The following is a 23,084-nucleotide window of genomic DNA, read 5'->3' on the forward strand; positions in this document are numbered from 1 at the left end:
TTAGTTTTTTCCTTTTAGCTGCACACCCAAGTGTTCGCATGGCTTAGATGAATTGCTTTTTAAAATTGTTGTAACAATCTGCTTGAGCTTTTTCTGCAGCCTCCATTCCTTTCAACTCTCAGTCTTTCAGAATATTCTGAAGCAATTCTGTTTTAGGGTGGTGGCATGGAATCAGAGTTATCTCTTGCCAACTGTATTCCCCTACAATGTTTCTTAAAATACAGATGCATGCTTCAGGATAGCAGGCTGTGCCTGTCTATGTAAACCTTCCTTCCGCTGTCCGGAGGCCCCTGCTTCTCCCTCGCTGAGCCTCACTTCTCTCTTGAAATGCTACCTTCATTCCCATTAATCTAACTCACACACTAATGCCCATCTTCCTGGGACTCACTGGGAGAGCATCACCCTCATTATTGTGAAACTTCATTTCTTGTAACTTTACCAGAAAAAAAGTCCAGAATTTGACTCATCATCTGAACTCCTGTCCCTAGAAAAGCTGCTCAACTTTTAGTTCTACTAGACTTCTAATAAAAGATAAATATTCTTCAGCTTTCCTCGTCCAACAACTGGACCTGGATTTTTCTCTATATTTCTTAAAATGGATTGGGGTTTAGGATGAGAAGTGTTAATCTGTTCCAAAAAGACAGCAAGAGTCACTATGATACCCAAGAAGAAAGAAGCAGGGCCTTAGTGGGAGATAGAATGCTCCAGAATGTCAGCGTCGCTGTTTAGTTACGTGTCAAGTAGAGAGCTGATCCAGGTCGAAGCTTAAATAAGCACTGTTCCCACTGAAGAAGTTCAGAAGGCAGTGACTTCCAGGCATTCTGAACAGACTCTGAAACAGTTGCTGGGCAAGGGTTTAGAATCTGGCATTTGTCACTTGTCTCTTTGCCCTCTTTCATCTTCTGGTAGACGAGTGATTCCCAGCCTTTCCAACATCATGGCACACTTAGAACACTGGGCAAACACAGGTAGCCGCCAGAGGCCGAAGGCTTCAGTGGCCCGCACACTGTAAGCTGGTTAGAGCAGCAGACTGAATATGGCCAGCCTCCCCTGGTGCCCGGGATTGGCAGATGTGAGGTCTCAGGGATCCCCTTGTAACCCTGGAGACAGAGCAGAGTAGGATGCTTGTCTTAGGAAGCTTTGCTGGTATGGATGTGATAACAAGCAGTATTTAGCAATGGACTGTGGACTACAAGTCTGGAGCTTCCATTCTCCACTGTCAGGTCTAGGGGCCTTTGGCCTCAGGGACAGCCTGACCACTCTCTCCATCAGCAGTGCTGAGCTGCCTCATTTCCCATCTCTACCTCAGCCTTCATTCCTTGACCTGGATTGTTTGCTCCTTTTCCCTGAGGAGCACACAGAGCTTATTCCATCTCTTTCCAGCCCTGAGCCTAGACACCCACAGTAGTCATTCCTTCTCTTCCTTTCTTTTCTATTCTGCTGTATCTTTGGCTTTTCTTTTTCTTGAAAACTCTTCCTAGGGCCTAGTCTCCAATTAGCTCAGCGTCTCAGTGAATAAGACCAAGTGGTCCTTGAATCCTGCCTTCAGAGCCCTGAGGTGGCCTGCCCCTCCTCTGGAGCCACCCTTAGGGCAAAAACATGGTTAGCCCTCTGCAATGAGTATATCGCCATGCCAGGTTCTGGGCCAGGGAGAGCCAAGACCCTCCTGCAGGAGCCTAGCATGATCCAGGCTGAAGGGAGGTGACGCTTAGGCCTGTGTTTGCTGGAAGCATCCTAGGGTCTTCTTTAGATAGAGCCAGTGCCCTTTCTGGGGGCCTGTGGAGAAAACTTGGAGCCCTGGACATAAGAGCAAGGCAGTGGCAGGTGAAGAATCTCCCTGGGTTCCTTGGAGTCCACCAGTCAGTCAGCAATCGATCCACATCCTGTGTGTAGCCAGTAGAGAGAGACTTGTCCTCTGGGAGGGGCAGCTCCAAAGCAGGTGACTATTGTGGCCAGAGCTCAGCTGTCCATCAGGGCAGAGTTGTGGAGGAAGAACCCAGGCTCAGGAAGGCACAAGCCTGGGTTCAGATCCCAGCTCTGCTGATTTTGGGCAAGTCATTGAACCTCTATCCATCTGTAGGAATGATGAACAGATCCACCATCTCAGAGTTGTTTTGAAGAGGCCATGAAATGCCCAAGGAATTCCTCTGACGCAGGGCCTGGCACCTGTACGTGCCCAGTAGTAGATGGTAGCAGGACTGTCCAAAGGCATGCTGGTCAAAATGGGGAGAGGCTCAAGAGTGAAGCAAGCACAGAAACGTCAAGACCTGAGTGGTCCCTGTTCAGCTTTCACCTTCTTGCCTATGGACAGGGCATCTTTAGATGTGTTTTGACAAGCCCTAGACTGATTAGGGACCAGGTTTTCGCATGCCACACAAAGCCTTAAGTTCACACTGGCGGCCCTTTACCACTCGAGGACTTGCCCAGTTTGGGTTTAGGGAACATAACACACTTCTCGAGGCCAGACTACCCCAAGCCATCCTCTCCCACAGTAACACTGAGTGGCTTCTGACAAGGAAGGTTGGAGAGGCAGCCCTCAGTGGCCCAGCAGTCTCCAGACAGGGACCATGAATGGGAGGTGCCTGGGCACTAAATGAAGCCCATGTAGGCTTCCGTTAGCACATTCAGTGGGCCCTAGTGAACCCCAAGTCTGTTGTGCTTCAGGGTCCATTTCAGTAGATGGCCATTGTTGGCAGGTTGCAAAATAACAGTGACCCTGGTGGCTCACGGTCCTCAGGCCCCAGCACTTAGGATGACCCAGGCTGTGGCTGAGTGCTTGATGTGCCTCATCTCATGTAACCCTCACAGCTACTTTTAGAGGCTGGTGCTCCTATTATCCCCATTTGACAGCTGAGAACATAAGCTCAGAGAGGTTGAAACCCTGTCCCAGGTCAGCCTGTAACTGGCAAGGGCAGCCTGGCCAAAGTTTAACTGTCCTAAAGCCTGAGCACCAGCAGCCGTTCCTCCTCCCAGCTGGTGCCTGTTGGGCCCCGTGGTGGGTGGGCTGCTAGGGTGGCCTTAAGCTTTCACCTAGAAGACCTGAGCACACTGCGAGTGCCCTTGGGAGAGCAGGGCTTGTGGAGACCCCTGGGGCGGGGTCACACTTCCAAAGTGGTTTACCATGAGACAGCCAGGGCCTCTATTCTGCCTCATGCATCACCTCTGAAGTCGCCAGCCAAGTTCTGATTCCCTAATGACACAGACGTATTGAGGGCTGTTTCTGAACAAAACAGAAATAAGCCCAGCTCAACAATGAGGTTAGCCGAAACTGCCTCTGCGGTGCAGAAAACAAGCAGTTCTGAATTACAAACCAAGAAATGGTATAGGAGGTTATTGGCAGAGAATAAAGGGGGCATATGAAAATCTAGACTTTTCTGAACCTTCCTGTCCTCAGTGAGCTTGTATATAACCTTTCTGAAATCTCTATCTCAAGGTGTCGGGATTTGGATGGTTAATTGCTGTTGATGATGTTCATAGCAATTACACATGCAAATCCCTGTGGGTGAAAATATGGTCCATGAAGCCTTTTTTGCTTTGTAATTTTTATTTTAAGTAAATAACCAAGACAACATTTTGGAGTTTTACTAATATGCTGCTGAATTAAACTCATTACAAATATATTATTTTCTGCAGTTTTGAATATCAGTTCCTTTAACTGACTCTAATTTTGAGCCTTACCTGCTTTGCAAAACCATGCTTTTTGCTAGGTTTAGTCTCTCCCGTTGTAAGCGGAGAGCTTAGTGCCTTCTGCACCATCCCGCCCCACCCCTGCTCCCGGCCAGAAGTGAGTGTCTAGGTTCTTGGTCCAAATGTGCTGATTCCGGAGAGCTCTGTCTGGTCTCTCCGTTTAGATGATGAGGTAACCGTGGGGAAGTTCTATGCCACTTTCCTGATACAGGACTACTTTAGGAAATTCAAGAAACGGAAGGAACAAGGACTGGTGGGAAAATACCCAGCGAAGAACACCACAGTTGCCCTACAGGTGAATTACTGTTCGTTCGTTTTTCTCTCTTTCCACTAACAATTTCGCAAGCTTATTTGAAATACTAGAGAGCTGACTATTCATGGTTGAGCAGTACCACAAGGATTTTGTTTAAACTGAGATACTGCACACTCCCCAAAACGTGGACTAGCCATTTCTGGGCCACAAGGTAAGTGCCTGCATCCCCTTGCTTTCTCTGTGGTGTCCCGCATCTGCTGCCAACCTTGCCCCGTGGGACAGGGCCCCCAGGACAGCCCTGCAGGCACATCCCTGGGGGGAGGGAAGCTGCACCCCCTCGTCCAGTCTTCCCCAAAGGCAGTGTTCTCCAGGCAGGCACCCACACTGAAGTCCAGCTGCTGTGGAGAGGTCCCATGGTGTCCCCACAGCCCTAGCTGCCCAGTGAACAGCTTTCCATCCGAATGCAAGTGCTTTGTTTTGTTTCTGTTTGTTTCTTACCCCACTGCTTGTTGGTTTTCGGTCCATTTCAGTAACATCCATCACCTCCTAGTGTGTATCGTGTGTATGTGTGTGCATGTGTGTGTTTGGTGTGTCTTGTCTGTGTGTTGTCTCCTGATGGCCCTGAGGCTTGCTGTGCAAGTGCTTCTCTCTTACAAACCACACCAGCCTCTGGCCCCTCACCTCTGCTCCAGCCCCGGCCTGCCCCAGGCTCTCAGAGTGTGGGTGTGGCTTCAGGAACCCCTGGTACCAACCAGGCTTAGTACAGTCAAGGCATGTAGAATCCCAGGTAAGCCCGTGAGGATAGTAAGCCCAAACTTTGGGATGGGAAGCAGGTGTGTGTGGAAGAAAAGGAGTCACAATAGAGAACTGCAGGAATTGGGGCCGGGAAAGCTGGTTTGTGAGTGCTTGATGAAGAAAGCAGGGTGAAGAGGCAGTGGAGAAAAGGTGCTAAAAACCTGCAAAAGGTAACCACAGAGGTCAGAAGCTGTCAGAAACAACTGTCCAGATCCTTTGAAAACCCCATCATCTCTTCTACCCAAAGTGCCTTAAATCCATCGTGAATAAGATAAAGGATCTTTTTCCTTTTTTATTCATTTACTCTAAAATCACTTTTCTGTCCCTGTTACAACCATGTATCTTAAATTTGGCCTCGTAGGTATTGATAAGGTTCAGTGTGGAGCAGGCATACACTTTTTCTGGAGAAAAATGCCCAGCATTGTTTTGTGTTCAAAGTGGTGGTAACGACCAAAGTGGAGGCTTGTCCATGATCTTGCTGAGAGAATATGAGTATGAACATGGATGCCAGTGGGTGAGTGAATGAATGGGTGTGGCGTTTGTGTACGTAATGGTGGGTTAGTAGATGACCTGTTAATTCAAGGTGAAACCTCTGCTGGGCCCAGACAGCTGCAGGGGTTGGGGGAGGAGGCATATGTGGAGGGAAGGATAGCCACTGAATCTGAAGACAATCTCCATTTTTTCTCTCTCTGATCACCTAGCCTAAAGGAGCTCAGTGAATCACAGGCCCAGTTAAATAGCTCAGATTGTAGAATTTGTGAGTAAAGCCCTTTTGCCTTTGGCTGATCCAGTTTGCAAAGTGACAGTCCTCCTGGACCCCTGTGCACAACTAGCCTTAGAAGAAGCAAACTGAATTTCAACAGGTCTCTGGTCTGTACATTCTTGAGGGGAGCAAGGCCAAGTTGGGTGCAAGGAGAGGGTATGATTAATGTGTTTTTGAAGGCTCTTCCCTAAAGTCGCCCTGAACTTGGAGGTCTAGGGCTGGCCAGACTTCAGTTACGTGGTGCCCTCTACTTTTAGGGAACCGCTTACATTCTAGAATTCTAGTTGGTGGGGTTGGAACTTGATGAATTTTCTGGTGGGGGAAAAGACTGTTTCATCGATGCCTTATGTCTTAATTTAGCTCTGTGTAATGAGACTTCTGTTTTCTGTGGAAAGCATGTATGATAACCAACTAGGTGCAAGATTATACTCTTTTTTGAGCCCTTGAGACTTCCAAATTAGATGGCTTCGGTATTTGCTGTGGAGGCTAGATCTGGTTTTTTGATGTTTTAAAACATGCAAAAACAGCACATGATTAAATGAGTTTCATGTACGGGGTTCACTGAGTCCTAAGTTGAAGGATCAAATGGTACTAAAAGTACATTGATAGATGATGGGTGAAAAGACTCTATTACACTGTGTTAAAATAATGTTGAGGTTTTTTTTTTCCGTCTAAACATTTTTCATTCTGTTGTTTATGGAAAAAGTTTTATTTCCTTGGTGAAATTCAAATATTTCTACTTAGATGATAATATCAACACACTTTCACATGGTTCCGTTGGGAGTTGAGGCTATGTCTATAATTTATGTTGAGTACACAGCATAGAAAATTAAGTTGTGTTCATAATCTTGACAGATAAATTCTGTAAATGCATTTGATTCTGAAACAAACATTAAAAATAGAAAATTTCTGTCTCCTTTGAAGGATAATTCTAATTACATTTTTGTCTCCCTCTGCTGTAGAAATGGCTTTAAATGTGATTTGTTACTCTACGTTAATTAGCATGAGAAGGTTCTTCCTCTCTGCGTGATGACGTAGTACCTGATGATATAGCAGTTAGGGGAATGGAGTCAAATGGCAATGAGAGAAATATACCAACACTGTACTGTAACTAGGACAAGTACGCAAATCCTTGAGGAAGCCCCTGAAAGTGGGCATGGCCTTTTGAGAAGTGGGGTGACTTGCTTCTCCCCATGACAGGTGCCACATGGCTAACAGACTGGTTGCTAATGGAAAATGGAGCATGGGCATCATAGTGTGAGCGCAGAAGCAAAGATATAGGTATGTGCGTGCTTGTGCTACGTAGACTGCAGTCTGTCTGAACAGGTTTTAGAACTGGTCCAAATTTTCTGCATCCCCACCCCATGGAATGGTTTTCAAGAACACTCAGATGTACTATGGTTTTCAACCTGGGGGCACTGTCTGATTTCCCTCCAGTCAGACCAACTGCAGCGTTGCCTTCTATGTGAAGGAGAATGGCCTGAGGAACTCCTGGATCCGAGTGTGGTTAGGAGCTCGGCATCCGGGACCCTCTGACCTCTGTGTCTGGATGAATGTGTAGTTCCCATCTGTCCATCCATCCTCCTCATTAAAACCAACCTTCTCTCGAGTACCTCTACAAAGAGGGAAATAGAGAAGCTGCATCCGGTCTTTTTTTTCCCATCCATCCCTGACATGCCATATTCACTTTAGTTTGACTCAGCATTTGCTCTTCATCCATTGTTGCTGCATCCAAGTGACCTGCAAGTTTCCACGAGGAGCAAATAAATAAAAAAACACAGCTAAGCAGCCATGAAAACACTCAGTCCCCTTTCCAGCAAGTAGTAGTGCATGTCCAATGTCCCATCATACCTTCCAGACACTGATACGAATTAGTCCAGTATCTCATGGATGAGAACAAGAAAAGATCCCGAAGTGGGAAAAGTTTTGTTCATTTCTCTTTCTTTCAACGTTTAAGAATCCCTCTTAGGCAAAAGACATGTGCTCTGATGGAATCCGAGGAGATGCCTGTCCCCCACCCATCCCAGGTGGGAGCCTGTCCATCCAGTGACAGCACAACTGTATAGGGATAGTCTTTTTTACCTGTTCGGAAGTTGGGTTTAAGGAGCAGGCCATGATTTCTAGCTATAAAGAATTAGGCTGTTAAACTGTGTCATTTTAAAGCCTGAGCCCCTGCCAACAGATGGTGGTGGAGGCGGTCAAGTGGAAATGTGGGTGGCATACAAGAAACAAATGACTCTTTGTCCCGGATGTGTCTTGATGTGGCCTTCTCAGGGAGGCATAAAGACAGAGGAAAACGGGGCACTCCACAGACATTTACCTGACAGCGTCAGACACCTATTATCATGTCACCTTTGTCTAAAATGTAGTGAAATTTTTTCATTTCATTTTTTTAAAGCATGATTCCATCTAAAGCCATTAAAAGGCTGTTTTTTAAATCTAAGAGAAGAACAGATGCTAACAGATGAGATTTCACTGGCTGATTCGTTTGTTTCAGATGCTTGAACGGATGCTTTAGAATTTTCTGCCTGAGCTACGGCACCAAGCTGGTTAGTCGGAAGGCGTTTGTGGCTAAGGCCTTGAAAGGGAAAAGTCTCAAGTGGGCTTATTTCTACTGAAACAGCATTTCAGGAGAAATGCAGGAAAAAGCAAACCCAAGGCCCCGGGGAGACCCCTTCCAAGCCAAGCACTCCTCCAGAGGTGGAAGCAGGCTGTGGCCCATCTGCAGAGCCACGGCCGCCTGTCGCGGATGCTGCTCACGGTGGCTCTTTTACATGAAAGGGAACACACAAGGCTTAACAGCTTTGGCTTCCAAGCAGAGACTGAGAGAAAGGGGGGGAGAGAGAGAGAGCAAAGGAGGGGGGCAACCGCCCCACAGAGAAATGAAATGAACACAACTTCCTGATGCTGACCAGTTAAAAAATAATAATAATAAAAAGAATAAGCAGACCTGCTTAAGGTGGGTAGCTGGCTCCGTTCCAAAGTCCTGTATCCCTAGTTGGCCTGAAGTCGCAAAGACTGGCAGGCCCCTTGGCGCTGAGCTGACAGAGTTCCTTTTATATACCAGTACGTCATGACCTCCTGACCACCTGGCTCCTGCTCTCTGCAGTATCCCAGTTCAGAACGCAGTGAGAAATGGACAGGACAGGAAGCTCAGATACACCCATTTAAACTAACACATACACCCGCATGCCAACCAATCCAGGCAACACCTCAGGTTCCATCCTAACGTGTCCACGGGAAATACCACCACACCCAAACCTCATCTAACATTGTCCGTCTTTAATTTGTGCTCAAAGCCAGTCTGGGGATGCCTCTTTGGAAGCAGTGTGGTCTAGTTTCAAGGACACTGGGAGTCAGGGAACCTGGGTTCTAGTCCCAGCTCCAGCGTTCACTTGCTGCGTGACCTTGGGCAAGACACTTAACCTCTCTGTGCCTCAGTTTCCCCGTCTGTAAAATGGGGGTAATAATGTCGACCTACCTCACAGGGCTGTTGTGAGGAATAGCTAAGTGATTGTAAAGCACTTTGAACGTATAAATGCTTATTATTAAGACTACAACAATAATAATCTCATATGCCTGTTTACTACCAGAACTTTAAGAAATTCTTGTTTTTCTTTGATCTCTTTTCTGTTCTGTAACTGTAGTTACCCATTGAAAAAGAGAACTTCCCCCATTTTAAGATATCTAGGAAATGCATAAGATGTAAACAGAGGTGACGCTACAGGTTGCCTTTTCACATCTCAAGATCAGTAGATTTTTGCCCAAGAAATTGCTTGATGAGCTTAGTTCCATGCCTACAAATGTCAAGGCATCTGATCTAAAAGTCTTAGCCAATTCTAAGGGGTGGTGCGAGGAGTCTGCACATCTGACGCTGAGCCAGGATACTCAAAATCGCCAATTTGAGTTTTAAAATCAATATTCAAAAGTAATCTTAGTGTAAAAACAATGAAGAATCTAAAAATTTGAACTCTCCAAACCATCTAGAGTAAAGAAGGGCACATTAGCCTCTTTTGCCTGCTGGTCTATGCAGACAGGAGGCTGCGCGCGCACGTGTGTGTGAGTGTGTGTGTGAGAGTGTGTGTGTGTGTGTGTGTGTGTGTGTGTGTGTGTGTGTTATGGGCAGTGGAGAATGTAGTGGAGAGATAGGAGAGGAGAGAGCCAGCAGAATCTGGGGAAGCGCTGTTCCTGGGTGAGATGAAAGCTCCTCCAAGTGTCCCTGGAGTGCAGGGAGACCTGCAGACTAGCGGAGGGTGAGCATTGGCACTAGCAGGAAGGACGCTTCCCGCAGGCACATTCTATGCATGACTGACAACAGAATGCCTCCTAGCCTTGAGGTCTCTTCCAAGGAAGTCTTTTGTGCCCGTGGGCATTTGCCCTTTGGCCTCGTGGCTCACCATACCAAGCGATCTGACCTGCCTGGGTTCTGGTGGACCCTGTGGCCTCAGTGTAGAATGGGCCCAACCCCAGGTCCTGCTCCTACGTGTGCAGAACGTAGTAAGTCTAGGAGCCCTCAGTGGGTTTGTGGATTCTCACACAGAATCCATAGGACCTGAGAGCAGGTTTGACTTCTCCATAGAGTTCCATGTGTGGTGGTGTGGAGAAAGGGGTTGAAAGTCAGCCACACACACTATAGTATGGCTGGGCCACTTGTGAAGATGTTGAAACATGTCTGTACTTGGTAGTCAACAGCCTTGCCCCAACACCTTGAGTCTCCTCACCCCTGCCAACATCCCAGCCCCTCTCCCAGACCCCTCTGTGATCCAGCAACCAAAGGGCTAATGCCTAGAGCAGCAGGGGTCTCTGGGACCCTCGTCTGGCTGAAGGCCCGCTTCTGCTCTGGTTGGTCACTGCCAGGGATGTACCAGTTATTAAGAATTTGGTGCATGGTCTCTGAAAGGGAAGTTGGTCATCCCTGTGGTACCAGGTAAGAAGCTGATCTCCGTCAGAGTAATGGTCCCTCTGTTTGTCTCAAGTTTATGAGACACTTAAGAACGGTATACACCACCCCACAGTCTACATCACCCCTGTCTCAGAGGGCCAGTGTGACCAGCTGTCTTCTAGATCCAGGTCTCCACACAGAAGAGCCCTGAGCAAGTCATGTGGGCAGTGTTTCCACTTGGCTTTCTCCACAGTCCTTCCAAACAAGTAACTAGAAAATGGCAGCTTTTTAGATGGGACTTAGAGAATTGTTTACATGAAAAAGAGACTCTAGCCCCACTTGAGCCTGCTCTGTTGCTAAGTAACAGCACTGGCTGTGGTTGGTAGCCAGGGCCAGTTTATGAAAAAGACAGCCAGAAATAGTGAAGGCTGCCTCCCTGGCTTTGACTTGAAACGGAAATAAGGCTTCCCGGAAACTTGGTTCAAAGTCAAACTGCAGAGACGCCTGTGTCATTTCTCTTGACCTTGGCAGAATATAGGTTTAAATGTAGAAAGAGTTGTAAGAGACTAATCAAGTCAGTGATCTCAGAATCTTCATAGAAACACACAGCAAACTAGGTGTTAAACTCTGAAACGCCTGGGTTAAAAAAAAAGAAAAAAGTTTCAGGCTAATGTCCCATCTATGGGAAGCAAACAACAAGATTGGGCATCAGCCTCTTCAATGGCCTATACTGTGGTATATCTCCCCACAGTTAATCCACCAGATTATTGGGTACTGCATTTTATATGCTTTCTGAGAAAGGGGTGATCTTTCCCCTCTTAGAATAGTAATGATTTTCAAAAGTGTTTGAGAAGATAGAATTACTGAAAATAAAGGCAAGTTATATTATGCGGTAGTAAAAGATCTTAAATGTTGTAAATCATTATTTAATAATACTCACCCAGTATCCCTCACTAGCCCAAATGTATCATGATCCAATCATCCACAGGAAGGAGCTTGCGAAAACTTACTGACAGTTCCATGGTGGGTAGGTACCTGGGTGAATTCATTCTTTTTGGAATGCCTTAGACCTAAAAAAGGTGGCTGTTTGGGAAGACGGGCGGGCATATCCCTCTAAGGCAGCAGTGAAGGCAACCCGTTAAGGAATGAATGCCAAAGGCTAGCACAGAGAACCCCCATGAAGGACATTTCTTGTGGATGTGGAGAAAGCTCAGCAGAATCAGAGGAATCCTAGATAGGGTGAGGGGTCGTGTGCTTAAGGAAAGATAGTGTTGTCTCTCCGAGGGCAGGCTGGTCTAGGATAGCACTTCTTAAACGTTTTGGTCTTGGGACCCTTTTATACTCTGAAAAATTATTGAGGACTCTTGTGTATCTAAAGGTACTGTATTATAAATTAAACCTGCTCTGGTCTGAAGATCTGCTTCTATTCTCCATCTGTCTGATGGAACTCACTTAGGGAGAAGAGAAGTTCTTAAAACACAAGACTATGCAAGCAGCAGACGCCAGAGTGATGCCATCATCACACATCATGTAACCTTTGGAAAATGCTGCTGTGCTGTCATGAGAGAATGAGGGTGTAAGAGGCAGAGAACCTCCTAGTATCATAATAAAAATCACATTGACCTCATGGATCCCTGAAGATGTCTTGGGGATTCCCAGGGTCGCTAGACCACACTTTGAGAGCCGCTGTTACAGAAGAACAAGCTAAAATCTCCCTTAAAGGAAGAGGGCATTGGGAGCCTTTTAATGGTTTCCCTTGTTAAAGGACCTCCTGTGTAGTAGCACTACCCCTAACTTGAACCTTTCTCTCCCTTCTACACCTCTGTCCAACCCCAACCCATTCATGTAGACAGAAGCTGCCTGTGCCCTGTGTTATCCTGCTAAGTTCAGGCTGAGAGTCCTATCACATGTGGCCAGGTCTTATTACCTGTGCTGATCTGGGGAATGATGGTCTGAATTAGTGCATGATAGAAAGCGTTTTTAAAAATCTCAGCCCCTTAGAGTGGTACAGCTGAGACTAAGGATGTGTGCCAAGCATAGGATTACTTTTAATGACAACTCATGGCAGTTTGTCATTTCAATGTTGATTTAGTTATAAACAAGTTCTACTAAGTTACTTGAAAGAAGGTTAACTTTGATTTAGTGGTACCCGACAGTCATGTTCATAGGTGAGTGAAGGCATGCCTGAGACTTGATTCCAGCCATCTTTCCCAGTAGATGCAATGACTTTCTCTTGGTGGTGTTTGAGCTGAGAGTTTGGGAGAGGAGAGCCCAGCATAGTGTCATGGGAAGAGCAGGCCTAGGAGTCAAGACTCCTAGCTGAGCCTCTGACTAGTTTGGGCAGATAATTTAACCAAATGAGAACTACCTCGGCCTTCCCTCCCTCCCAGGATGTAGTGAAATTACATATGTGAGGCCACAATGACAGGTGTAAAGATGTTATCAGAATAGAAGTTGTGATTTGCAGCTTCTGCTGAGCCAACTTTTAAGTAATACTCTCTCCATTACCAGGAAACTGGCAAGGATTTCTGATTCTGGTGTTAAAACTACAGCCAAGAATCAAGGTGGAACTAAGACAGATAGCTCTGTCAGATGGTTTGCAGGGAAAGGGCCTGTATCACTTTAGGCGATTTTGGTTAAAGCTTTATCTTTCAAAGGGATACTTAAAAAAAAAAAACAAAAAACCTCTATTTATCCAGCTGAGAGCAACCCTGGGGAAGGCCTGGCAGGGTAACTTAGTGGGTAACACCACAGCTGGCTTCAGTGAGGGTCAGAATCACCGTGGATGACTAACAGGGTGTTGTGCTCATGATTCTCAGCCTGTATATTTAACAGAGGCTTGTTCACAATGGACAAAAAGGCCACACCATCACATTTTCCCTGGAGGAAGACAGTAACAAAATAAGGGGTGTGTCGGTGTGGTGTGTGTGTGTCGAAGTGTGTGTGTGTGTGTGTGTGTGGAGGAGGCGGAGGACAGCTTGTAGCTGAACGGGTTTATTCTATAAGAATTTAATCTCCCGTTCTTCCTTCTCACAGAGCTAGTCTAAAAGTATCCCCTCTAATTTGGTATGGGCCAGCACCTGCTAAAGGGTTAATCAGAACCGAGATGACTGTGTGCAGGTCCAGCCTTGGCTGAGTGAAACCTGCCAGTGATGGAGAACAGGCTCTGCCACTGTGGGACTCTTGGGCTGGAGACAGAAAGCCTGGCGCTCACGTCCCGAAGATGAATGGCCTGGCCCTGTCCAGACTCGAGACCTGCATCTCTTATCTTCACTGTTACAGTGTAGGTCCAGGAGGGTGCTTTGGGCATTTAAACTTGCTGTAGTGGTGTGAGAGCTGGTGGCTGGTTGGTGTGTCTGATGGAGCTAGCTTAGCATGACAGGCGGTGGAGCCATTTCAAATGCATCCAGGTAGGCAAAGTTTACAATAACCCTGAAAGTGGGCAAAAGGGAGATAATGAATGTTCATATTTGATGTTAAAATATCATAATTGTATGCTATTGCTTTAGAAATGTTTAGAGAGATTTTATGGTTTGTTGGGTTTTTTGTGTGTGACTTAATCATTCATTAGAGTAAATATAAAATTCCAATTAAATGGTGTCTAAAATTTAAAGCAGCAGTCTACAGGCAAAGCGCCAACATTTCTTTTTTAAAGAAATATTTATGATAACATCTAGCATTTTAAAATCAACCAGAAATGAGGTTTGATTCTGTTTAATATTTTATAAGATTGGACATCTTAAAACAAGTCAATAATGTTTGTATTTTATAGCAATTCTGTGTTTATTCAAAACCATAATAATACTGTGATGTTAACGGAATGACTTTATATGGGTTTAATTGTGTTGGTTTAAGTGCTAATGACCACGTTTCAAATTAAAATAGTATTTTTCTGATAGAGGTAGACAGATATGAAATATGAAAGAACAGACAATTTTATTGACTGTAAAGTATTTATTTCAAGGGAAATGTTCTTTTTTTAGGGCTGTGGGAAAAAAAAGTAAAACTTTCAAGAGTTTAAGGTAGTTTTCTGCATTTTTTGGAATTGGAACTTGTGCCTATGGAATTTTTGGAACAGTTTAGCTACCTTGAAGCTTGATACATGTGCTAGAAAAATTTCATTTTCATGTTTTGTGATATGTAATAAATTCAGGGTGCTGTCCTTAAGCTTCATTTCAATTCAAGTTTGAGAACATCTGTTTCCCTCACTCCCAACCACGGCAGACACCCCGCCCGAGTTGCACCCGCATCCCCCGCCGTCCTTCCTGAGTTCATATGTGAGAGAGTAAAGGCTCTCCCCAATTCTGAAAAGGTGTTTGTTTGCCTGTGTGGCGCAAACAAAACACAACCATGATTTCTGAACCTCTGCTTTTGTGTCTGGGAAGAGTGCTGCTTCCCTCCACCCCCATGTCTCTTTACTAAATATATTGTCATTATTTGTCTTTGCAAGTGGCATCTGTGGCCACCTTTCAACCTTCTCCATGATTTATGTTGCAAACAAATGATCTGTCCTGTGTCTGTTCACCGCATTACCCTATTGACCGAATCCTAACCTTGTATATCACTGAAGATGTGCTGGAGACAGTTTTTGTTTTTATTATGCAATTATATATGTATTTCGGTGAAATGTCAACCAGTCAACAAAGGATGATGTTAAAAATTATCCAAATAAATAGTTTTCTATTTCTTTTAATCGGACCTAGCCAATCAGTTGAATGACGGTAAAGAGGACTATCTGTTGTTAACATCAAGAGGGTGTCTGGCCTGTAGTGCCTTGTAACGTGGATTAATGTACACCATTGATTTGGGCATGTTGACTTAGTGTGTTGTAACTATGCTAGTTTTGTGGAGACAGCAGCAGGTGTCTCAGACGCTGCCCCTTCTTATTTGTGGGCCTCAGATCTGAAACAGACCTTTCTTCCTAAAATCCAAAATCAGACCAAACCCTTGCTTGTCTTATCTTGGTATTTGTACCCTAGAAAAGTCTGAATGAACTGCAGGCCATTTAATACTGTTGAGTACCACCTTTATTCACAGGCCTGCAGCTCTGCTGTGTAAGAGCTGTCACCACCATGACATTAGACTTGGCTTCTTGATGTTGCAAGTGGATCCACCTCAGAGCCAAATGAATCCCCAAGCTCAGCTGTGCTGGACTTGGGAGTCCTGAGGAGGGAGTTTGTGTGTGTGTGGGTGTGTGTGCATGCGTGCATGTGTACATCTCGTGCCTGTGATCAGAGGGACAGGAGAGCAAGTGGCAGCCTCACTGACCACACCGAGAACTGCTGTGGGTTTGGCCCTGGAATATGACTTCCCTTTCCTTACAAGACCACAGCATCCCTAGCCAGGAACCGTAAAGCTTTGACTCCTGGCCATTATTTCACCCGCATAATTTGCGAACTGGAAAGACTTGCTTCTCCTCTACTCAAAGAATGGTTCAAACCAGACCCATTTTAATAGCAGCATCTTACAGGCTTGGTGCTTTACAGAATAGGCCATATTTATCAGATCCTCTTGGGAAGTTCCTGTACAGCTTTACATTTTAAATTAACCTCACCACCAACTGTGGCATCTGCAGAAGACCAGTTCTGAGCATGCTCACGACAGCGGAGCCCAGACCTGTCGACACCTCCCCATCACTGTTGGGTTTTGGCTCCACTATGTGTCTCATGACTCAGGCATGGTCATGCTTTGTCTGCGTCCTTGCCACAGCTGCCCACTCACCACTGGTGTTGTGGAGGAAGGACAGGGCAGTGGCCTCCTCTCCTGTGACCTGCCACTTGGCCTAGTTCCCGTATGGAGACCTGTACAACCAATGCCTGAGACATTCTCTAAAACTTTATCAGCTGCTGAGTAGCAGGCGACTGCCAGCATGAAGAGGTGTCTTCCTGGATACAGGACGAGGGCCTTAGACCTAGGGAACAAGAAGGAAATGTCTTTCAGATGCAAGTCTTTTTGTTCAAAAGGATAAAGTAGCTGTACAGTCCCTACTAGTCTTTCAGTCAGCATGCTATTTTTCTTTAAATTGGTGGTCACAACATAATTTCATCAGAGCCAGCTACCTCACTTTCCCCCACATATAGTCCATAAGCATCTTAGAATGTTTCCCTAACAAAGTTGTAAACGGTGGAAAGGCTTCTCCCAGGCCTTCAGTGGGGCAGGTTCTTTCCCAGTAGTGCAGGGACCCAGGGTGAAGAAGGCTGGCTGAGAGGGCCCTGGGGAAATACAGAATGTCTGTGAGGGGCCTGGAGGAAATCACCTGCTGGCGTCTTGCACTGACACCAGGGGGTGGTGAGCTGCTTTCAATTTGTTGTGGTCTTCAAGAGGATGGTTCCTGCTGTTGGTGAGTTCTCAGCCTGAAGCCAGGCTGCAGGCCAGGGCACGTGGATGGTCATGGAGGCTGGCTACTGCACAGCAGCCCAGGTCTGTGTGCATGTCGATCATTGTGTTGTGGCCCTGAGTGTGCGGGTGGCTGCAGTTGTGTCACTCCCTTGTTCCCATGGCTCTTCAGCAGAACCAGGGCCCTGACGGCTACTTGGTCTGCTTGCTCCTCTGGCACCTGTCCCTAGGCTTCCTTATCCTGGCGCACCAGGGAGTCCTTGCGCCCTCTCTAGAACATCCTGGCTGTGCTCTGCACTGTGCGGGCCTCAGGGAGATGGTGCTCTGCAGGCGATCCTTCTGAAGAGTGTCATTTAGACTAGGGTGTGGCCCCATGGCCCTGGTGAGCCCCAGTACTGCCCCTGGTGCCTTGATGCCCAGACACTCACAGCCAGGCAAGTGGAGGCAATTTAAAAGGAAGTTACTGGGTTGAAGGCCTCAAGCATTCCAGCCTGGGACCATCCTGACCATCTTGAACTCCTGACCACACCGAGCAACCCTTAGTCTACAGGATACCTTCAGTTACATTCAACCAAGCAGTGGGTTCCCTGGATTTTCCTTTGGAGAACTGTTCCCCTCCCACAGCTGATTCAGGCAGGAGCAAAGCCAAGACCCAGGCCGGACCCAGGCACACGTGTTGTCTAACCTGTTCTGCCATTTTCATTGATCTAGGCGGGATTAAGGACCCTTCACGACATTGGGCCAGAAATCCGGCGGGCTATATCCTGTGATCTGCAAGATGATGAACCAGAGGAAACAAAACTAGAAGAAGAAGAAGATTTGTTCAAAGTAATTATTCCACGCCTAGCTACACACTGGCCACCTGGAAATAGCAGGGCAGGACTCCGGTTTGGGCAGTTAATGATCTACGGAAGAGCCTGGAGAATGCAAGCCAGCCCCAGGGCCTAGAGGGACTTGCAGACCACGCCCCCATAGGCCCTCCCACTCACTGGCACCTCCTCTAGGGCCAGGCCTGCTCATTCTCTGAGCTTGCTTCCCTGCCCCACACTGTCAGCTTCTGGGGAGCTTGGCCACAACCACTGACCAGTTGTGGATGAGCATCTTGGGTCCTTCCAGAAGCTGCCTGTACCATCCCCCTTCTTCCCCAGGCCAGCTCTTTGCTCTGCCAGCTGGCCCTCAGCCCTCCAACCCAGAGGGCATGCCTATTGCCCAACCTCTGGGGCTGCCAGCCAGCCCAGATGGTTATAAAAGTTGCCTCAACTTGGAGAGACTGAGAGTACACTTGAGTGGCAGCAGAGAGATTGCTCCCCTGCTCAGGAATCAGTAACCTTCCTCATTTCAGGGGGGGCCAGCTGCTCCATGAACACATTCACCCTGATGATTCAGATACTCAGATTGTTTTACAGGGATCTTACGGAGCTTACCTAGAATTTGTTTTTCATGTAGAAAAAAATTACCTAACATAGCTAGCCTGCATCAAATACTTGTTAAATTACCTGGTGTTGTCTCCCATTATTTTGCAGAGAAATGGTGCCCTGCTTGGAAACCATGTCAATCATGTTAATAGTGATAGGAGAGATTCCCTTCAGCAGACCAATACCGCCCACCGTCCCCTGCATGTCCAAAGGCCTTCAATTCCACCTGCAAGTGATACTGAGAAACCGCTGTTTCCTCCAGCAGGAAATTCGGTGTGTCATAACCATCATAACCGTAATTCCATAGGAAAACCAATTCCCAACTCAACAAATGCCAATCTCAATAATGCCAATATGTCCAAAGCTGCCCATGGAAAGCGGCCCAGCATTGGGAACCTTGAGCATGTGTCTGAAAATGGGCATCATTCCTCTCACAAGCATGACCGTGAGCCTCAAAGAAAGTCCAGTATTAAAAGGTAACCTTTAAAATGTGTTCGCCCTTGGTAATGTGGCATCTGCCTGTGTCTCTTCCGGTCCCATGGAGTGAGGCGGTTCTTTCTCCCCTGAGCTCTGGAACGTAGAGGATATTCTCCATAGCACCTGTGAGTGCTTCGGAGTTCACAGTCTCTTCAGGCACCAGCCACATGACGAGCCTTCTGGTTAAAAGGCCCTCTGCCATCCCATTCCCTGCTGTATGTGGTACCCCCTGAAACAGCAGCTGCAAAACCTACTCCCCCCAATTATGTTGACATACTCTGGGTCAGAGGTTGGCAAACTTTTTCTGTAAAGAGCCAGATAGTAAATATTTTAGACTTTGCCATACGGTCTGTATTGCAACTACTCGACTCTGCAGCCATGGCTAGAACACAGCCATAGACAATAGGTAAATGAATGGGTGTGACTGTGTTCCAGTAACACTTTATCTATGGACACTGAAATGGGAATGTCCTGTATTCACATGGGATGAAATATTTTTCTTGTTTTGATTTTTTTTTTCAGTCCTCTAAAAATGTAAAAACTACAAAATCAGGTGCAGCCTATATTTGGCCCGTGGAACAGTTTGCCGACCCCCTGTGCTAGGAAGTGGCCTGATATCTGCATTTTAAATTTTGTTGAAAGTAAAATTTAACTTTTGTCTTCTCCCTCCCTCCCATTTTATGCCGTTCCTGGATAGAACCCGCTATTATGAGACTTATGTTAGGTATGTGCTCATTGCCTGTGTCTACGTGTTAAATATGGTGGTGTTACGAGTGTTACCACCTGGCCTCGATTGCTGAGGAAGGAGAAAAATTCCTTCGAGCCATCTAGCCTGATGGGTTATAATAGGGCCACGGACTCGGGTCGGAGGTAGCTGGCTTCTTTCTAAGCGAGAGAACTTTTAGATCCTATCTGCTAGACTGTTCGCATCCAAGGTCTGACATTCATGGGCCAGGCATGCCCCATGGGCCAGCTCCTGCAGCCTCACGCCAGTGCTGGGAGGGCCCACTGTGTGCCAGTGGGGTGCCCGGGCTTGTGAAGCTGGGCAACTCTTGCCTGCTCTTTGGGGTCAAGTTTCTGGGGGTGGGCAGGGGTGGTTAGTAAATGCAAGACCCAAATCTCCTGACGACCAGGAACCAGGACTTTTTTGTCCCCCCTTACGGTTCTCAGCATACACACAGTATAAACTGCTGTACATCTGTTGAACTTGAGTTAAATGTGGGCAGAGTGATCGCTTTGTTGGGGGCAGGGGGACTAGGTCTTCTAGTTTAATTTTATCAAATGAAATCAGAAGCAGCTTGAACCAAAGAAGGGTGGTGAGAGTGAGAACTGTGAGGACGCACAGCCCTTTCTTCAGGGAGAGTTGATGTCACTGGGCGCGGCTGGTGTCCCTGGGGATCAGGCCCAGGACAAGCTGGGTTTCAGGAAGATGTTATGCCAGTACTCCGACAGGGTAGTCTTTGAAACCTTGGCAGACACTTCCCCTGAGCATTTCTCCCATGACGCTGAATCCAGCACTCCTTCGCCTTCTGGGGTCTGATAGCGTGGGGAGTCAGTGGTGAAGGAACCCCTGCGTTCCAGGTTCTGCAGCCACACTGCACTGGGGCAGGGCTGGGCAGGAGAGGGGATGGAAGTAGGTGACCTGGGAGCCCAGGGTCCTGTCCCTGCACCTCATCACTGTTTGCAGCGCTCCAGGTCTGTTTTCCTGGCTCGGTTCCCCCAATTACGTTTACTCCTTGGGCTCCCTGGCCTCTGGCACAGTGGTTCGGCATCCGCGTTGTGCAGGGTGCTGAGGGAGAATTCTCCCCCTCTCCTGTCCCAATATAGCACCGTTCCCAGAGGCCTTAGCAGTTCGGCCCAGCCTGAGGGGTGCATGCAGGGAGGGAAGCTGAGCGTGCAGGCGGGGATGCTGGCCTCATGCTGAGGGCATGACTGCATGAACTGTCACTTGCCCAGGCTCTCAGATCCTCTTTCCCTACTGCAGGTCTGACTCTGGAGATGAACAGCTCCCAGCTATTTGCCGGGAAGATCCAGAGATATACAGCTACTTCAGGGACCCCCGCTGCTTGGGGGAGCAGGAGTATTTCAGTGGTGAGGAGTGCTACGAGGATGACAGCTCGCCGACCGGGAGCTGGTAAGTGGGAGCAGGCAGCTGGGAGCTCCGGGCTCGGCTCAGATTAGGCACCCCCCTTCCACCCTCCATTTCCTGCCCCTGGCGCTCTGCCTACCTATGAAGCCAAAGGGCCACCTGCAGCTGACTGGATTCCCCAGAAAAGCAAAACGGAGCACAAACTCCAGGCCAGGGAAAAGCCAGAGGAGGAGAAATAGGGCCAAAAAGAGGCCGAGCGGAGTGGAACTTACTTCCCCCAGGGGCCTCTGAGGCCTTTCAGTAAAGGCTGGGTTAGGCCCTTTCCCTCAGCTCTGCAGAGATGAGTCTGTGTAACGGACGCTGAGAGCTCTGGCCTGGCGGCTGTTTGCATAGCAGCTTGGTCAGCCGTGGCCGTGGGTGGGGTCTTCATGAGCAGTACCCGCTTCCTGCCCCAGTCAAGGGGTCTCTCCTGGAGCTGGAGGGGACAAGAGGTGAGAGTGGCATCGTCTCAGCAGAGGTGCCTCTCCCAGCTCAGTCCTGTACGAAGACTGCTTGTGATTACAATAGGCTCTTACCTTAGCACATACAGGGAGCAGTGCAGGGGGACGCAGGTTACTGCCACTCTTTCCCTGTACCCGCATCTCATCATTACCAGGCAGCCCGTTGACGAGCAGGAGGTGGTACTGCAGTGAGGTCACTTCTGGCATCTGAGCTGTTCAGAAACGCTAGCCTTGTATTCCAGGCCTTCTACTGCCTGGCCCTCATCTGCCTCTCCAGCCGTTCCTTCATCAGCCGCCCTCAGATGCCGGCTTCCGATCAGATGAGCTACTGATCCTGAGCCACGTGTGCTCTGTGTTTCCTCCTGTAGGGCTCTGCTCTCCCCAAGTCCACCACTCGGATGCCCTCACCCCATCTCTGCGTGACCTAATTCCCCCCTTCGAGGGCCTTTCCCAGTGCCTTACTTTTCATTTCTCTGGCTGCACTCCCTCCCCCCACCCTGCCCCCAAAACACCCCCAGAACCCATTGTGAGCACCTCTTGTCTAGCACTGACCTTTTCTAGCTAGCACTGGACATCTGTGTGTGTATCGTGTTTTCTAAGCTCTTGCAGGGGCCACATGTTGTGTCTCTTTGTGTCCCTGGTGCCAGCCTAGCACCTGGCAGGAGCAGGCACTCGGGGGAGGGTTCTCAGTGAGGAAGTGAGTGGATGATAGTCAGGCTTCTGTGGCATCTGAAATCCACATTTGACCCTGGTCCAAGGCTGCCCTGGGGATGGAAAGTCCCAGAACATCACTTGTCACAGGCCTCCAGTCCTGAACCTTCCCGTGATGGACCTCACTCTCCATTTAGAATCTTCCAGGAAGCTGAGGATTGTGTTGTTCTCAGCTAGTCCAGCTGTGTCCAAGTGAGGTGGGAGAGGACTGAAGATGTGGGTCAGTCAGAGCCACCAGACGAGGCTCATTGACTAGACTTGTGCTCGCGCCTCACTGTCTCGTCTGGCCTTTCTGACCGCTAGGCATAACTATGGCTACTACAGCAGATCCCCAGGCAGCAGCTGGGACTTCGAAAGGCCCCGAGGCTACCATCACCCCCAGGGCTTCTTAGAGGACGCCGACTCACCCACTTGCCACGACTCTCGGAGATCTCCAAGGAGACGCCTACTACCTCCAACCCCAACACGTGAGGCCAGATTTTTTGCTTTGGGTGAAGCCTCCTGGAGAGCAGTGTGCTGCTCCCCCTTCCCTGCCCCAGGGCAAGTGGGCCAGTGTGAGCCTGCCGTGGCAGGGACCTGCCATCCGCTCCCCGAGGGCCCCGGGTGGGAGGTCATGTCAGCATTCTTTTCCTTCTCATCCATATTGCATGTGATGGGCTTTCAACCCCTTCAGCACTGTTTTTGACTGAGAATAGAGAGAGGCAGTACGTGGCTCTAAAGTCGTACAGTACATAACACCCGATAAAGGGCCTTCAGTGTACATTGTTATTGCCGTTGAGCCTCTGCTCCATCTGAGAAGTAAGCACGATGTGCACTTTTGTTGTTAACTCCATGGACAGGGCACCTCAGAGGGGGGAAAGTGTTGGCTCAAGTGCAGGGTGGACTTAGAGCAGGCCTGTTGCGCAGAGTTCCATGCCTCTGACGGCCCCGGGGAATTCTTGGTGTCCATCTCTCCATAGCTACTCACCAGGGTTAATCTCGTCCTTCCCCGTCTCTCCGTCCTCCTTTTCTCCTGTTTCCTCTTCCTCTCTCGTCTTTCCCTCGGGTCTCCCAGCGCTCTCTGCTCATGGGACAGGTTTTGTCCTCTTAGGTGGCCCTCAGAACTCCATTGAGGTTGCTTCTAGGATAGGTAGCCCCCATTCTGGGGCCAGGGGAGCCCCATCCTGCTGAGAAGGG

The 23,084-nt window shown here is 48.1% G+C and overlaps 1 protein-coding gene across 4 annotated transcripts in view; it reads left to right on the forward strand.

The window, feature by feature from the left end:
- Positions 1–23,084, forward strand: part of CACNA1D (calcium voltage-gated channel subunit alpha1 D) — a 379,519-nt gene that overhangs the window by 349,174 nt on the left and 7,261 nt on the right. For 3 of the 4 annotated variants that reach the window (XM_004368621.1, XM_004368620.1, XM_004368622.1), the window contains 6 exons: positions 3,852–3,982; positions 17,428–17,544; positions 18,240–18,607; positions 19,306–19,332; positions 20,593–20,742; positions 22,212–22,375. In XM_004368621.1, the coding sequence (XP_004368678.1) occupies positions 3,852–3,982; positions 17,428–17,544; positions 18,240–18,607; positions 19,306–19,332; positions 20,593–20,742; positions 22,212–22,375 (957 nt within the window). The remainder of the gene's footprint in view (positions 1–3,851; positions 3,983–17,427; positions 17,545–18,239; positions 18,608–19,305; positions 19,333–20,592; positions 20,743–22,211; positions 22,376–23,084) is intronic. The other variant, XM_004368623.1, reaches the window with a different exon arrangement.

Source organism: Trichechus manatus, unplaced genomic scaffold (genome assembly GCF_000243295.1).
Source record: "Trichechus manatus latirostris isolate Lorelei unplaced genomic scaffold, TriManLat1.0 scaffold00001, whole genome shotgun sequence".
In the NCBI taxonomy this organism is placed as follows: domain Eukaryota; kingdom Metazoa; phylum Chordata; class Mammalia; order Sirenia; family Trichechidae; genus Trichechus; species Trichechus manatus.